Raw genomic sequence first — 17343 nt, forward strand, 5'->3', positions numbered from 1 at the left:
TAGTGTATGTTATTCCCTCTTTGAGCCAATTCTGATGAGAGTAAGATTCACTCACTCCTCATTTCCTCCCTCTTCCTCTCCACTGTAAAAACTTTTTCTTTGCCTCTTTTATGTGAGATAATTTACCACATCCTACCTCTGCCTTTCCTTTTCTCCCAGTTCATTCCTCTCTCAGCCCTTTATTTTTTTAGATATCATACCTTCATATTCAATTCACATCTGTGCCCTCTGTCTATATATACACTAACTGCCCTAATAATGAGTAAGTTCTTATGAGTTATAAGTATCATCTTCCCATGTAAGAATGTAAACAGTTAAACTATTAAGTCCCTTATGATTTCCCTTTCCTGTTTACCTTTTTATGCTTTTTCTTGAGTCTTGTATTTGAAAGTCAGATTTTCTATTCAGCTATGGTCTTTTCATCAGGAATGCTTGAGAGTCCCCTGTCTCATTGAAGGTGTATTTTTTTCCCTAAAGGATTATACTCAGTTTTGCTGGGTAGGTAATTCTTGATTGTAATCCTGGCTCCTCTGCCTTCCAGAATATCATATCCCAAGCCCTCTGATGCTTTAATGTAGAAGCTGCTAAATCTTGTTATCCTGACTGTGGTTCTACAATGTATTATTTGAATTGTTCCTTTCTGGCTGCTCTTTCAGGAAGTGATAGGTAGATTCTTTCAATTTATATTTTACCCTCTGGTTCTAGAATATCAGGGCAGTTTTCCTTGATAATTCCTTGAAAGATGATATTTAGGCTTTCTTTTTTATCATGTCTTTCAGATAATCGAATAATTTTTAAATTATCTCTCCTGGATCTATTTTCCGAGTCAATTGCTTTTCCAATGAGATAGTTCGCATTGTCTTCAATTTTTTTCAATCTTTTGTTTTTATTTTATTGTTTCTTGATTTCTCAGGAAGTCATTAGCTTTCTCATTTGCTCAATTCTAATTTTTAAGTAATTATTTTCTTCAGTGATTTTTTATTCCTCTTTTTCCATTTGACCAATTTTTTTTTTAATGGAATTTTTTTCCTTCCATTAATTTTTTTACCTTTTTCCACTTGGCCAGTTAGTTCTGCTCTTTAAGGCATTCCTCTCCTTAATTGGCTTTTTGTGTCTCTTTTACCATTTGGCATAGTATGTTTTTTAAGGTTTGTGGGTTTTTGTTTTTTGCTTTTTGGAGGGCAGTTGGGGCTAAATAACTTGCCCAAGGTCACACTAGTGACTAGTTTTTTTGTGTTAAGTATCTGAGGCCAGATTTGAACTCAGGTCCTTCTGACTCCAAGGCCAGTGCTGTATTCACTGTGCCATCTAGCTGCCCCAAGGTTTCATTTTCTTTAGCATTTTTTGTGTCTATTTTTTCAAACTCTTGACTCTTTTTTTCATGATTTGCTTGCATCATTCACATTTCTTTTCCCAATTTTTCCTCTGCTTCTCTCACTTGATTTTCAAAATCCTTTTTGAACTTTGCCATGGCCTGAGACCAATTCATATTTTTCTTGGAAACTTTGGATATAGAAGCTTTGACCTTGTTATCTTCTTCTGGGTATGTGTTTTGATCTTCCTTGTTACCATAGTAATTTTCTGTAGTCAGAATTTTTTCTGTTATTTGTTCATTTTCCCAGCCTATTTCTTGACTTTTAACACTTTGTTAAAGTAGGACTCTGCTTCCAGGTTGGAGGGTGCCCTGTTCCAAGCTTCTGGGGTTTTGTGCAGCTGTTTTGAGAGATATTTCTAGGGACCTTTAAGTTTTCAGTTCTTTCAAGGTGGTTGATCTAAGGAAAGGTGTTTACTCCTCTCGTGGCCTGTGACCTGGTCTGTGAGTGACTGCAAACACTCTTTTCTGCCCAGAGAGTCCCCACTCCATTGCATCTACAAGCTCTGTGATGCTAGTGCTCCTCGTTGCCCTGATTCTGCCACCCAGGACTGCAAGCTGGATCTAAGTATGGGCAAAACAACAGTCCTGCCTCAGTGTTAGCAAAGAGATCCCTGTAATCTTCTTCTGACCAGTTGTTTGACCCCATCTGTGGGCTGAGAGTTCCAGAAGCAGCTGCTGCCACTCATGATTCAGTCCTTCCCAAGGCCTGCTCCTGGTTTGCTGGAGCCCGGTTTGCAGTGGCGTGGTCTGTACTGGCGCAGCCCACACTGGACTGTGCTGCCCTGTCACCAGGTGCAGCAGACCTTTTCTAGTGGCTTAGTTCTAAGTTGTCTTTGTGTGCGAAATTACTTCACCCTGAACTTTTGTGGGTTCTGCTGCTCCAAGAATTGTTTCATGACATTATTTAGAGGTGTTCAGAGGAGTTGTGGGGAGAGTTTGGGTGAGTCACTGCCTTTTCTCCACCATCTTGGCTCTGCCTGCCTGTTGCAGTAGCTTTCCAGTCAGTCTCCCTGCATCCAGTCTTTGCCTTCTCCAGGCTGTCTTCCACACTGCTGCCAAATTGATAGGCCTGAAGTTAGTATCTCCAAGAGTTACTCCCCTGCTCAAGAAGCTTCATGGAAGTTCACAACCCAGGATGAAATGCAGAGTCCTCCCTTTGGCCTTTAAAGGCCATAACAGTCAGGCACCAGGCTGTTCTCCACATCTACACACACTGTACTGAAGTCAGACTGACTTATGTATGTGCATAATTTTATATTATATTATGTGCATCATTCTGTTACCTTCTCTACTTTTCCATCAGCTGGCTCCTATGCCTGGAATGCTCTCCCTCCTTAGCTACCTTAGGGAACCCCACCTTCCCTTCCTTCCCTGCTCAGCTCAAGGGCTGCTTCCTTCCAAAGAACCTTGATTCCCCCAGCTGTTAGTGCCACCTGGTAACTTTGTATTTATTTTGCAAAGAGCCTGGAGGGCAGAGACTGGCTAGATTTGGTATTTGCAGTCCCTAGCACCTAACCGTTTCTGGCACATAGTAGGTACTTAATAAATACTTGGCAAGCAGGAGAAACTGAATTCAAATCCGGCCTCAGACACTTAACACAAAAAACTAGCCGTGAGATCTTGGGCAAGTCACTTAACCCCAATTGCCTTACCTTACCCCCTCAAAAAAACCAAACAAATAAATAAATGCTTGTTGGGGAGTAGAATCAGCAGCTCTGAGTTGAGCTTTCCTTTCTGCTACAGATACTTTCAATATAGCTGCACTAACCATACACATTAACAATAGCAGCAAGTGACATTTATTTGGCACTAAGTTTTCAAATGCTCTACACAAATGATCTCTTTTTGTCAGCATCTCCATGTACCCCAAGGAGCTGCCAGACTGGTCCAGAACAGTAAGTAAACAGCTGCTGGTCCTGTCATTACTGCCAGACTATCACCTGTTGTCTTACTGTTTATATGCACAATATTTGGGGCAGTTAGGTGGTGCAGTGTCTAGAACACTGGGCTTAGAAAGTGGAAGACTCATCTTCATGAGTTCGAATCTAGTTTTGGACACTTATTGTGTGACCCTGGGCAAGTCAACCCTGTATGCCTTAATTCCTCATGAATAAAAAAAAAAATGAGCTGGAGAAGGAAATGGCAGACCACTCCAGTGTCCTTGTCAAGGAAACCCCGAATGGGGTCACAGAGAATTGGACCAGACTGAAAACAACTGACCAATAACAGCAAATATCATTTGCATGGGATTTTGAGGAAAGTCCTGGGTTGGGAGTTAGAACCAGTCAGCATTTCTTAAAGCACCCACTATGTGCTAGACACTGTGCCAAATGCTAGAAACTTTGGTTATGGCCCTCTCGTGCTGATGGGGTGCTTGGAATCTATGTTTGTAAAATCAATTTATAAACTCAATTTGTAATACCAATTTGTAATATCAGTAATGATGGGGTGCTTGGGGTCTATATTTGTAACATCAGTTTGTAAAACCAGCTTGTAAAATCAAACCCCTTCCCCCCAGCTTCAGAGCATTAACTCTACCCAGCAACAACTCATGAATTGTTTATCTCAGCTTGGAACAGTGACAGGTTATTCCTATGAATCCTTCACAAAAGTATCTATAAACATTCCAGCTTAGGCAACTGTTATCTCCCCCCTTGTATAGTGTCCCCACTGCCCCCATGAATCCTTCAATACCCTATCTCTAGGGTTAACTCCTTAAGAGCCTTGGTTCCCAGACATCAATCTTGTCAAACATGACACTGATGGGTGGCAGACTGGGCACTTCTCAGTCAGCTCTTGACTGCTAGCTGACTTAGTGATGTTTCAAGCCTAAAACCACACCTCCAGGTAGCCTCCCCTTGGGCTTTTTCCCAGTGAATAATGGGCAATAAGCCTGTGCAGTTACATTAAAAATGCATATTCCTTTAAACACTGGCCCCACCTTAACTCCTCCCTAATCCCACCCTTAATCACCTAGTTAGCATAATTGGCACGGGTTCTACTATGGATTACTCTATAAAAACCTTAATTCTACCCCTTTAAAGTTGCAGGTCCCCTAAGGACCCTTGCCTGCTGTAAAGCATACAATAAACTTTTACAACTCTGACTCCAAGTTGGCTTGGACTGAATTCTTTCAAGACTGAATTGAAGGCTTTCTGGTCTTAGATAAGATCAGAGATCCTGCTGCACCTATTGTGAGCCACCCCTCATCGGTGCCACTAATTTGTTTTATGAACGTGAGTAAGTCACTTTCTCTAAGACTTATTTCCTTAGCTCTACAATGTGGATAATACTTCTTCCATGTCCTATTCACAGAGGTGTTTTTATGATCAAATGAGATAGTAGTCCCAAAGTATTTTACAAAGTATGAAACTTAGGTGAATGTTAATATTATTTGACTTGGGGGCTGAATAGAACTGATCATCCAAGAATTCCATTCCTCATGTGTGTTTCTCTTTTATGGCTCAAAACCAAACCAAACTTCTCTTTTTTTTTTTTTTTTAAAGCAAATAAAAATAGCAGTCTAGACATCTCTCTCATTCTTGCAGCTCTACTGTAAGTCAGTCAAGGCAGGTGAGGTGTCCTGAATTTGTTTTCAAGACTGAACCCGTAGGCCATAAGAATGCTAAACTGAATTATTTGGAAGTTAATTGAGCTCTGGTTCTATGACTTTGTGGGGATTATTCATGAATAAATGAAAGAGGTTTGCTTAAAGCTTAGATTTAACTCAATGCTTTATGAACAGCAGCAGTACTAGCTACCGGTACACTCCTCAGTGCATGCTCATGAGCCAGAACTCAGATGTTCATTCATACTGGTTCACAGGCTGCTAAATTCCCCTGTCTCTTCCGTCAGTCTCTCACTCTTCCTCTTCCCCGAAATATTTCAGATTGGTCTGACATAATCAAAAATGCATATGAAAAGAATCTTTTCTGACGCAGCTAGTCTCTCCCTTCTCAGAAGTATCAGAGCATGTTGTACCTTTCTTGTGCACTTATCCACCATGATCTAGTTTGTATAACAGGATATTTATGTCCATGTCTTCTCTCTCCAACTAGATCTTCTTGAGGGTAAGGATGATGCCTTATTTAACTTATATTTCCTTCTGTTCCTGACACAGTATGATGCAAACAAAGCAGGCACTTTATATTTGTTCAAGGAAGTTATTCATTGAATGGAAAGACAGCGGTTGACCCAAATGAGTGAACTGCAAGTTACATTGTTAGATTACCTAACATAGGAGCGAGTGGATGGGAAAACTCCTGGTAGATCTCTTAGCTAGTTTGCTGCAGCCTTTGCATGTCTTCAAAGATTTTGAGGATTTTGTAGAGCAGTAGTGTCAAACTCAAACAAATAAATCCCTGTAGACTGCATTGTGTGTTTGTCCTTTGTTCTCAAAGAGGACCATGACATCAGGGAAATGATGACATGACTTGCAGTTGACTTGGATTTGAGTGAGGGAGGGCTGTGCAAGGTCACCAGCCTCACTTTTTCCTCTAGAGCCATCTGGGTCCAATGGCCAGATATTCATTAGGACTACTGGACATGGCCCAAGATGCATTGGCAGACCCTGGCCCTTGTAAGTAAGATAAGATTTTTTCAGGTTCTCACTTTGAGTAAGATAACACCCATTCAATGAATAGGCCTTTTTAAGAAGTTAATCAAGGGGTTAGGTGTCTCAGTGAATAGAGAGAACAGGCCCTGGAGTCAGGAGGACCTGAGTTCAAATGTGACCTCAGACACTTAACACCTACTAGCCGTGTGACCTTGGACGAGTCACTTAATCCCAATTGCCCTGCCTTCCTCCCTCCAAAAAGCAAAAAAAAAAAAAAGTTAAGAGGTAGCCCCTTTAATTAAAAAAGAAATCAAACAGAGAGGAAGACCCTCAGGGTTCTTGTCTAAAAGAGAAACAGTTACTCTTTAGTATTTATATTCTTTCTGTGCTAGAAGGGCAAGGGCCTATTGTCCCATCTTTGAGCTCCAGAGTGAATTGGGTTTAAGGCTTAGTCTAAGTTTTAGAAAGAAATTTAGCCAGTTAACCCAAAGGAAAAAGGTAGCTTTTGGCCATTGCCCCAGGTAAGGAGGGAGAGGAGGGGAGAGATACTCACAGGTAATGTTTGTCCTTCTCAAAGACATCAAGGAAATGATGACATGACCTCTCTCCTCTCCACTCCTCTCTGGAAGAAAGCCACAAGTTAATATTATCTCTATTGTATTGTATTTTTATTTATTTTGTTAAACATTTCCCAGTTATATTGTAATCTGGTTCAGGCCACCTCTGCATATGGAGGATGGGAGTACAGTCATCAGCAACATTCTGTCTTCTATTTAAGAACTTAATAGGTTCATAGCATTTAGAACTAGAAGGGACATTAAAATTCATTTCATTGTCTTTATTATGCAGATGATCTGAGGGGGGATTAAGTTATACAAAATCAGACAAATCATAACAGAGCCCAACTGTGAAGCCAAATCCTCTAATTCCTAATCCAGTTTCGTTTTTACTGAACCAATCTTCTTCTCAGGCCCCAACCTGATGATTTCAAGGCTTCAGAGAAATGAAACTTAGTTCAGCCTTTAAAAAAAGTTAGGAAACTCTGAAATAGTCTGTTCTGGGAATTCTGCACTTGGAATTTTGTCCTCTAGAATTCTGTAAGATTCAGAACAGCAGCAACAAAAAGTATATTGACATTGTTGGTAATGGTGGAGTGACTAGATGTAGTCAGAAGTTAGCTTAGTAATGGGTTTGAACCAATGGAAAAAGAAAAAGTTCCTGAGGAAACTTCGTTCTGCAGAATAGGAGATCAAGTTCAGACCCACATGACATACAGCATTGGGAGCTAAGGTGAGGCCACCCGTGAGTCTTCGTGGTCTCTTTCCCACAGTTTTCCGCAGGGGGCCAAAATGTTTAACAAATAGCTTGTTCCTCTTTGTGCTGCATAAGTAGGTAAGAAGCAGATGTATTTCTCTTTTTAATCCAGTGCCATTTGCAAATTTGACAAACTTGTTAATCATGCCTTCTTTTAAGTAGTTGATCAAGATGTTAAATATGAAGGACCACAAAAGATCTCCCTCCTATCTGAACCCATTTTTGACTGTTTTTGTATCTGGTCACTCATGTTAGTTCAGAGTCACCTAACTATACAATGATTCAGCTCATATCCCTCTTTTTTTTTTTCTTCTGGAAAGAGACATGACAAAATTTGTCAAATATTTGCCAGAATCTAGACACACTTTGTCTATATCATCCTTGTCTTCCTTCCTCTCCACCCCTCCAACCTTGAACTACACCCTGGCCTCCAACTCTGATAGATGAGGTTTCAAAAGCCTTATCTTGCTGGGGAGCCAGGCCTACACACTACTTCCCAGCCATTGCCTCACTATATTACTACTTACTCTCTGGCCATCATCTTCATCTTAACTCACTATAACCTTGGTCTGTCTTTGGGTCTTGGAGATCTGAAAGGTGAGCTATCAGCTTACTTTGTGGAGCACTTGGGTTCCACTACGCTTCTATAACCTTGTTCATCTCACCCAACCCTTCTTCTGGCTCTTTTATGTATATCATGTTTTACCATTAGAATGTAAGCTCATTGAGGGCAAGGATTGTCTTCCTTGCTTCTGTTTGTATCCCTAGTGCTTAGTAGCATGCCTGACACAAAGTAAGTACTTAATGCAGTTATTAGTAGGCATTCTCCCCTTTTTTGAAAATTAAGACATTTTGCCATTTAACAACCCTGAAGCATCTCTCCCAGTCTCCACAATCCTTTAAAAAATCACTGACAGTAACTTAGTAATCAGGACCCTAATATACATAGCTTATCCAGACCTGGTTATATGAACCATCAAAGGCCACTACATGCTCACTTAATATCTCCTTACTTAATCTTATACTTCAATTCACTATGAACCATTTTTCTTCTCTTCTTTCCAGTACAAAGTTAAATAGTTCTATCTTCCCTGTATCCCATTATCTTTATCTCATATCTTCTAAGTAGGGATTCTAACCCTTCTTTGATCCTCTTTTTCCTAATTTAGCTTTAAAAATAAAAAGCCCCTTTTACTGTCCTTAGGATTTATTTCTAACCTCTATTCCCTCTGAGATTTGACACTATTCTTATAGTAATACATCATACTTTTTATTTGTTTTTCCCATTACTTCTGCCTTACACGTTTTTTTTAAAATCTGAAGTCGAATTTCCTGGACAAACATTGGTCCATTTAAATAGTTCCCTCTTTTCTGACTCATTGTAATTGTTACTATTTGCATCTTCAGAATTTCATTTTTTAGAACTTTCCATCTGCCGTGGTGTGACTTCCTTTATAGAATTTTAGGCCATGGGACCCTAGCTATCCTTTCTCTGAACCCTTTGAAAACTACTTTTCTAAAATTCAGGGTTATATGACAGACTATGGCTGACTTTCTTCTTTTCTATCATGAATTCCAAGATGGAGCAGTTACTTTTCTCAAAGGTGTCCCATCTTCACTACTTGAGCCGTGGATTTTTTCCTTTCGACCAAAATCAGATTCAGAACAACATTTTCTCATGTTGCTTCTTCTACCTTTTGAGGGAAGAAATTTTAAGTGAGGCAAGTCGAGTTTTTCATTCTCTACTTTTGACAGGGTTCTAGGGTATGTCTAGATAACTGAAGTCGCCTATCACGGTTATATCAGGTTTCCAGGCCAGGCTTGTTATCTGTCTCTTGATATATTTCAGATTTATTTCCTTCTTTCTTTTTCTTAGGAATTCCTCTGAAACACTTCATTTATTTCCTCCTTTGCAGTGGTCTGTAGGATATTCCCACATTTTCACTTCTGTTGATCTTCATCTAAACACATACACCTTACTTTCCCCTACTTTGGTTCCTTAATTTCTTCACATGAGTATATCTTTTTATACAATTCTATGCCCTTTTTCATTGATTTTGTTGTTCCTTTTGAATAAGGTAGACCTTTTCAGAGTCATATTCCAGTCATGATTTCCACTTTACCAAGTTTCACTGAGGTGAAATTTGCTTTCTTGTATTGGAATATCCAGTTTACCTTCCTTATTATTACTTCCCACTTTATATATATGTGCATAAATCTCTAAGGCCATTAAATTATTTCTTACTTTTGTGCTTGGATTTTTTATCTTTTATGAATTATCAAATATTCCTACTGCTATTCTCTGTGTTGAACCTATTACCCTCTGTGCTATCTAACTTGGCAGAGGTGTGTGGACAGTTTTCTTTCTTTTTCCAATTAAAATCTTTCTAAACGTATTTGCCAGAATATAGTAAATATGTATTTGTCAGACTCCCCAACCAAAAGTCTGTCCTTTTATTTTAAGTTGTCATCCAATAATTTAAGTCCCATTCTTAACTACAATCTTAATCAACTGTTCACTTCTCAAGGCTGCCTTTCTCTTCTGAGTCCCAGGCCTTAAATCAGCAATTCTGATAAAAAAAAAAAACCCAGCCTAAGGTCTAACCCAGGACTTCATAATTCCTAATAATGCTTTCTGGGTTTCTTATAGCAGCATCATTTGTTCTTACATGAATTACCAGACATGATTTCTCTTTTAAACTAACACATATCATTAAGTTGGAGAACTTTTTATTTCCAGGATACTTTGCAGATAGTCCGGTGTCTGTAGGTAGCCATCCTAATGTACTTCAGGATTCACACTACCTTTTACAGAATTGTGTACACATCAACAAAATACATCATAGAGTGGATGCTGGAACTTGGAGCTTTTGGATATCTTTCACTTGTTGTTTAACCTGTTCAGTTATGTTGTTCATTTTCTCTCTCTTTAAACGTAGAATTAGCAGCATGTAACAACAATTCATTTTTCAATGGCATACTCTTTATTCTTAAGACATCTTCCTCTCTTCCTTTTTGGTTCTCTTCTCCATCAGAAGGACATGACTTGCCATTTTCCACTACTTTTATCTATTATTTCTGGCTTGGAGTGTCAAGGAATACACATTTGGGACTGTGGTGAAGGGTAGGAACAAGCATGGTAAAGCTTCTGAGGAAAACCCTACCTCTTTGCCAGTATGTCAGGGTGAGGTAACCTTGGGTAGTCACTATGTTCTGCTACTGACAGACGGGAAGCATGTACTGGTTTTACTGCTGCTTTCTACATCCCCACTCCCATTTGATAGACTTGGAGGTCCGATTTTACCAAGCAGGTATCAATCAATCAATGAACAAGCATTTATTAAGGACCTATTATATGCCTGGACTAATAAAAGTTCTCCAAGTGGGAAGAATTTTATATTGATTCTATTTCAGGCCAAGAATAACTCTTTTCAGTTGACTTTTAGGATGTAAAAATTTATATATTTGTATTACTGTTTCTCCTACTAGCCTTTTACAAATTCATCACTTCAGTCCGGTGAAGAAGATTCCTTTAGGGTGTCTTCAAAGCCAGTGGCCCTGAATATACTTTCTTGTCCCATTTATCTGGTAGAAAATTCTGTTTCAAGGAAATTCTGTCATTCTCTTCCTCAGCCTTCTTAACTTGGTCAACAGAAAGTAAATAGATTTTTTTTCCTATTGTTAAATTATTATTATTATTTATAAATTATTACTTATACATTTATTTATAAATTATTGTTAAAGCATGCACACACTACATGATGAATCTGATCAGTAAGTACAAAAATAACAAGTGTCATTAATCCATCTCCTGAGCCAGGGTCCACAGTTCATTCCCTAAAAACACACCACTTATAACTCCCCACATTAATCAGTATTTATTTCCTCATATGATGGCATATAGGTGACAGTTCAGTTTCTAGTGCTACCTGTTCTCATTGGAAGTTCATTAAAAGTTCATAAGGTTTTATAAAAAGTCTTATTCCCATCATCCCCATCATGTACAATCTTTTAAAAAATTAATTAATTTTTAGTTTTCAACATTTATTTCCACAAGATTTTGAGTTGCAAATTTTCTCCCCATCTCTCCCCTCCCCCCCACCCCAGATGGCATGCCTTCTGATTCCCCCGTCCCCTAGTCTGCCCTCCCTTCTATCATGCCTCCCCCCTTCTTATCCCCTTTCCCCTTACTTTGTTGTAGGGCAAGATAGATTTCTATACCCCATTGTTTGTATATCTTATTTTCCAGTTGCATGTAAAAACAATTTTTAACAATTGTTTTTAAAATTTTGAGTACCAAATTCTCTCCCTTCTTCCTTCCCCACCCACCATCATTGAGAAGGCAAGCAATTCAGTATAGTTAAACATGTATAGTTATGCGAAACACTTCTGTAACAGTCATCTTGTGAAAGACTAACTATATTTCCTTACACCATATCCTGCCCCCCCCCACTTATTCTATTTTCTCCTTTGACTCTGTCCCTTTTCAAAAGTGTTTGACCCCATCCCCCAGTCTGCCCTCCCTTCTATCATCTTCTCCCCCCAGCCCCATCCCCTTCCCAGTAAGATACCTAAGAGAGTGTTTGTATTATTCCATCTGTAAATCGAATCAGATGAGAGCAAGGTTCACTTAAAAAAAGATAATTAAAAAATAAAAAAAGATAATTTGACTTATTCTCTCTCTCTCTCTCTCTCTCTCTCACTCTTTCCTCTCTTTGTACTTACTGATCAGATTCATCATGTAGTGTGTGCATGCTTTAACAATAATTTATAAATAAATGTATAAGTAATAATTTATAAATAATAATAATAATTTAACAATAGGAAAAAAAAATCTATTTACTTTCTGTTGACCAATTTCCATTCAGCTCTGGTCTTTTCATCAAGAATGCTTGGAAGGCCTCTATTTCATTGAATATCCATTTTTCCCTCTGAAGTATTTTACTCAGTTTTGCTGGGTAGGTGATTCTTGATTGTAATCCTAGCTCCTTTGCCCTCCAGAATATCATATCCCAAGCCTTCTCATCCTTTAATGTAGAAGCTGCTAAACTTGTTACCGTGACTGTGACTCCACAATACTTGAATTGTTTCTTTCTGACTGCTTGCAATATTTTCTCCTTGACCTGGGAACACTGGAATTTGGCTATAATATTCTTAGGGGTTTTCCTTTTGGTATTTCTTTCAGAGGCAATCAGTGGATTCCTTCAATTTCTGTTTTACCTTCTGGTTCTAGAATATCAGGACAGTTTTCCTTGATAATTTCTTGTAAGATAATGTCTAGACTCTTTTCTTGATCATGACTTTCAGGTAGTCCAGTAATTTTAAAATTATTTCTCCTATATCTATTTTCCAGGTCAGTGATTTTTTCCAATGTGATATTTCACATTGCCTTCTATTTTTTTCATTTTTTTGTTCTGTTTTATAATTTTTTTTTATTTCTCATAAAGTCATTATCTTCCATTTGCTCCAATCTAATTTTTAAGGAATTATTTTCTTCAGTGAGCTTTTGGACCTCCTTTTCCATTTGGCCAATTTCTGCTTTTTAAGGCATTCTTCTCCTCATTGGCTTTTTGGACCTGCTTTGCCATTTGGATTGGTCTATTTTTTAAAGGTTTATTTTCTTAAGCATTTTTTTGGGGTCTCCTTTAGCAAGCTGTGGACTCATTTTTCATGATTCTCTTGCGTCACTCTCCTTTCTGAGTTTTTGCTTTATTTGCTCATCTTCCCAGCCAAATACTTGACTTTCTAACTCTTTGTCAAAGTAGGACTCTGCTTCCAGTGGGGGTGAGGGTGGGGATGATTGTACTGTCTGTCCCAGGCTTCAGGAGTTTTGTATCACCTTTTTAATCCCCCACTGTCTGTGGGCCCAGAGCTCCAGAAGCAGCTGCAGCCACTGCTGCTGTTGCCATTGCCACCCACACCTCCACTGTCCCTGGGCTGGGGCTGAACCCCAGCTGGGCTGCACTCCTCTTTCACCCAGGTCCCGCAGAGTTTTCTCACTGACCTTCTATGCTGTCTTTGGTGTTTCTGGGTTGAGAAGCCACGAAACTGCCACAGCTGCCAGTGTTCAGTCCCCCGTGGCCTACTATGGTCCTGTATATGCTGGTGTGACCCATGCCAGACTGTGTTCCACTCCCAGCCTGCTGCGATATACCCTTCCTATTGACCTTCCAGCCTGTCTTGGGCTAGAGTTTTGCTTCACTCTGTCATTTTGTGGGTTCTGTAGCTCTAGAATTTGTTTACAGTCATTTTTACAGGTATTTGGAGGGGTTTGTGGGAGAGCTCAAGCAAGTTCCTGCTCTTAGCCTGCCGTCTTGGCTCTGCCCTCATCATGTACAATCTTATGTGTAAAAAGGCTAGAGTCAGGGAGTAGGGGCTGGATGAAAAAAGAAGATATTCACATAGGAGCAGAATTTACAGTCATTTGGGTAATGGCTCAATCACTAATGTGCTTCCTCTTCCTCCCTAGTTATCTGGGAGTTCAAAGAACAGGAAGAGTCTCCAGGAACCTAGATATGATTATTACAACTATGAAGCTCATGAACTTGACATAAGCGATTGTGAACTTCCTCATGTCATTGAAATCTATGACTTCCCTCAGGAATTTCGCACCGAAGACCTCCTACGTGTCTTCTGCAGCTATCAGTGAGTGTTCTTACATGGTTGGGGGGGGGTGGGAGGCCTTGGGGTAAAGAAACTTTGAAAGCCTTCTGCAAACACTTGAACGTCTTCTCTTTTCCTAAAAATGACTACAGCTTCAAGTTAACTTATGTCCCTAAAGTTTAATTTTTTTTTTACCAATACTGTTATCAAAAATAATCCCCCACAATTAGTGACTTTTCAAACTCTTCCTGTGAATCAAATCATTTCTCACTCAAAGATCTGTTACCCTTAACTTGCCTTCTTTACATTTAGTCCTTTAAATGGTGGAATGGTTTCCAATTGGCCGTGCTTTTTTTTCTGGACTCCATCTCCCCTAAGTTTGCCCTGAATTTTTCTGACTGTTTATTTTTGGCTTTCACTAAAAGGCTTTTCCACCCCTACTTAGATAGCATCATGAAGCTGTCAAATACTTTGCTTAGACTTAACTACAATAGAAACTTTTCTTCTTCCTTTAGCATACCATTTTCTCCCAAATCTCTTTAAATTAACTGTGCTCAACTTGACTCCATCATTTCTGACTACTTTCTGCTAAACCTTGTAAAGATTAGTGTGGGAAAAGATAACTCTACTGATTTGGGCCTGTGTCTGGCTAGAACTAACATTTTCCCCACACACAATATTCTCTAGTGTTTAGTTCAGTCTTTTTCTAAATATTTTTGTAGTAAAGAATCTTATTCTTTTTTTCCCACAAATCCAAAAGATTCTCCATGCTTCTTTACATAGTCACATTTAAATTTAATCATATTTCCTTAAGAATCAATCCTTCCAGTACTTGAATTATTTCTGTCTTATTTAAATATCTTATGCATCTGCTCGTACCCTGCCAATTATTCAATTTGAATATCAGTTCTTTTGATTACTACATATTCACAATTCTTTTTTTTTTTTTCCAAATGCTTTATTAACTTCTGGTTTACATCATTTATTTCCACCAGATTTTGAGTTACAAATTTTTTCCCCGTTTTTCCCCTACCCATTGCCCCAAAATAACAGTCCCACAGGATATCCCCTCCAATCTGCTCTCTCACATATCTTCTCTCATACCCCCTTCAACTTTTCCAGTAGGGCATTGTGGATCTCTGTGCTGCAATGCCTGTATATCTTATTTCCCAGTTACATGTAAAATAGTATTAATAATACTATTTATATATTTTTAAACATTTGATTTTAAAACTTTGAATTCCAGATTCATTCCCTTCCTCCCTTGTCACCCACCCTTTCTGGGAAGATAAGCAGTTCAGTAGAGGTTGTACACGTGTAGCTATGCAAAACATTACCATAGTAGATATATTGTAAAAGACTGACTATATTTCCCTCCCTCCTATCCCACCTCCCACTTGTTCTATTCTCTACTTTGATCCCATCCCTTTTCAAAAGTGGGTGCTTCCAACTTCCCTCCCCCCAGCCTGCCTTCCCTTCCATCATCCCCCCCTCTCATCCTTTTCCCCCCTACTCTCCTATAGACTGAGATACCCTATTTAGTGTGTATGTCATTCCCTCCCTGAGCCAAATTCAGTGAGAATAAGGTTTTGTCTTTTTGCCTTCCTGTTCTTTCCCTCCATTGTAACCATTTTCCCTTGCCTCTTCTATATGAGATAGTTTACCCCATTCTGTCTCTCCCCATCTCCTCTTGTCATATTCCTCTCTCATCTCTTAATTTCACCTTTTAAGTATCATCCCTTCCTATTAAATTAGTCCTGTGCCCTCTATCTATGTATACCTGTAAACATATATATACATTCATATATGTATTCATACGCCTATATATCCTCCGATAAAGACTATATATATATTTCTATTCCCTTCAACTATTTTCATACTGAGAAAAGTTTCATCAGTTACAGTTATCGTTTTTCCATGTAGGAATGTAAATAGTTCAGCTTTGATAAGTTCCTTATGATTTCTTTTCCCTGTTTACCTTCTCGTGCTTCTCTTGCTTCTTGTATCTGAATAGCAAATTTTCTATTCAACTGTGGTTTTTTCATCAAGAATGCTTGAAAGTCCTCTATTCCACTGAATGACCATATTTTCCCCTGAAACATGATACTCAGTTTTTCTGGGTAGGTGATTCTTGGTTTTAATCCTAGCTCCTTTGCCCTCCGGAATATTATATTCCAAGCCCTTCAATCCCTCAGTGTAGAAGCTGCCAGGTCCTGGGTTATCCTGATTGTGTTTCCACAATATTCAAATTGTTTCTTCCTGGCTGCTTGTAATATTCTCTCCTTGATCTGGGAATTCTGGAAGCTGGCTATAATATTCCTAGGAGTTTTCTTTTGGGGATCTTCTTCAGGAGGTAATCAGTAGATTCTTTCAACCTCTATTTTTGCCCTCTGGTTCTAAAACATCAGGGCAGTTTTCCTTGAGAATTTCTTGGAGAATGATTTCTAGGTTCTTTCTTTGATCATGGCTTTCAGGTAGTCCAATAATTTTTAAATTCTCTCTCCTGGATCTATTTTCCAGGTCAGTGGTTTTTCCCATGAGATATTTCACATTGCCTTCTCTTCTTTCATTTGTTTGGATCTGTATAACAGCATCTTGATTTCTCATAAAGTCACTAGCTTCCATTTGCTCCAGTCTAATTCTGAAGGAATGATTCTCCTCATTGAGCTTTTGAGATTCTTTTTCCATCTGGCAGATTTGACTTTTTAAGGCATTCTTCTCCTCATTGCCTTTTTGAGCCTCTTTTGCTATTTGAGTAAGTCTATTTTTTAAGGTGTTATTTTCCTCAGTCACACTGTTGACTCTCATTTCATAATTTTCTTGCATTGTTCTCATTTCTCTTCCCAATTTTTCCTCCACTTCTCTTATTTGCTTCATAACCTCCTCTATGCCTATAACCAGCTCGTGTTTTCTTTGAAGCTTGTGGTGCAGGAGTTCTGACTGTACTGTCTTCCTCCTGTTCCATGCTTTGCTCCTTTTTGTCACCAAAATAGGAGTGTAAAGTTGGGATACTCTGTTTATTTTGCTTCCTTTGCCTGCTCATGTCGCCACTCAGTCACATGACCCCTGGGCTTTTTGCCACAGTAGGACTCTGCCACCAGATAGGGCAGCTTCGTCCCAAATGCTGGGGTTTTCTCAGCTGCTGAAGGTATTAGTTGGGTACCCTCTCTGAAGCCTCCACACACTCTGGCATGCTGGTCGCACACCCCAGGACCTCCACCCTAGACTGCAATCCAGATCCAAGCAGGTTAAAGCAAGAGTGATTACTCCTCAGACTGGTCGCTTGGACCCCCTACACTCTGCAGGCCAGGAGCTGAAGCTGCCATGTGGGGGCAGCTGCACGGCCGGGGCTCCTCAGTGGCTTCTGTCCCCAGGGGCAAAAGCTGACACTCCCAACTACTGGATCCCAAAGTGCACACTGCAGTGACCTCTCACTTTTTCCTTTGCATCTATGTGTTGATAATTCTGGAAACCACCACAGCTGCTGGTGATCTAA

At 39.3% G+C, this 17343-nt stretch overlaps 1 protein-coding gene across 6 annotated transcripts in view; it reads left to right on the forward strand.

Moving 5' to 3' along the window:
* R3HCC1L (R3H domain and coiled-coil containing 1 like) overlaps window positions 1–17343 on the forward strand; it is a 120822-nt gene that overhangs the window by 82378 nt on the left and 21101 nt on the right. For all 6 annotated transcript variants that reach the window (XM_069067158.1, XM_069067159.1, XM_069067156.1 and 3 more), the window contains one exon: window positions 13714–13889. In XM_069067158.1, the coding sequence (XP_068923259.1) occupies window positions 13714–13889 (176 nt within the window). The remainder of the gene's footprint in view (window positions 1–13713; window positions 13890–17343) is intronic.

The sequence above is a fragment of the Petaurus breviceps genome, unplaced genomic scaffold (genome assembly GCF_028583685.1).
Source record: "Petaurus breviceps papuanus isolate PSGF00001 unplaced genomic scaffold, PetGlider_PUasm1.0 90740, whole genome shotgun sequence".
NCBI lineage: Eukaryota > Metazoa > Chordata > Mammalia > Diprotodontia > Petauridae > Petaurus > Petaurus breviceps.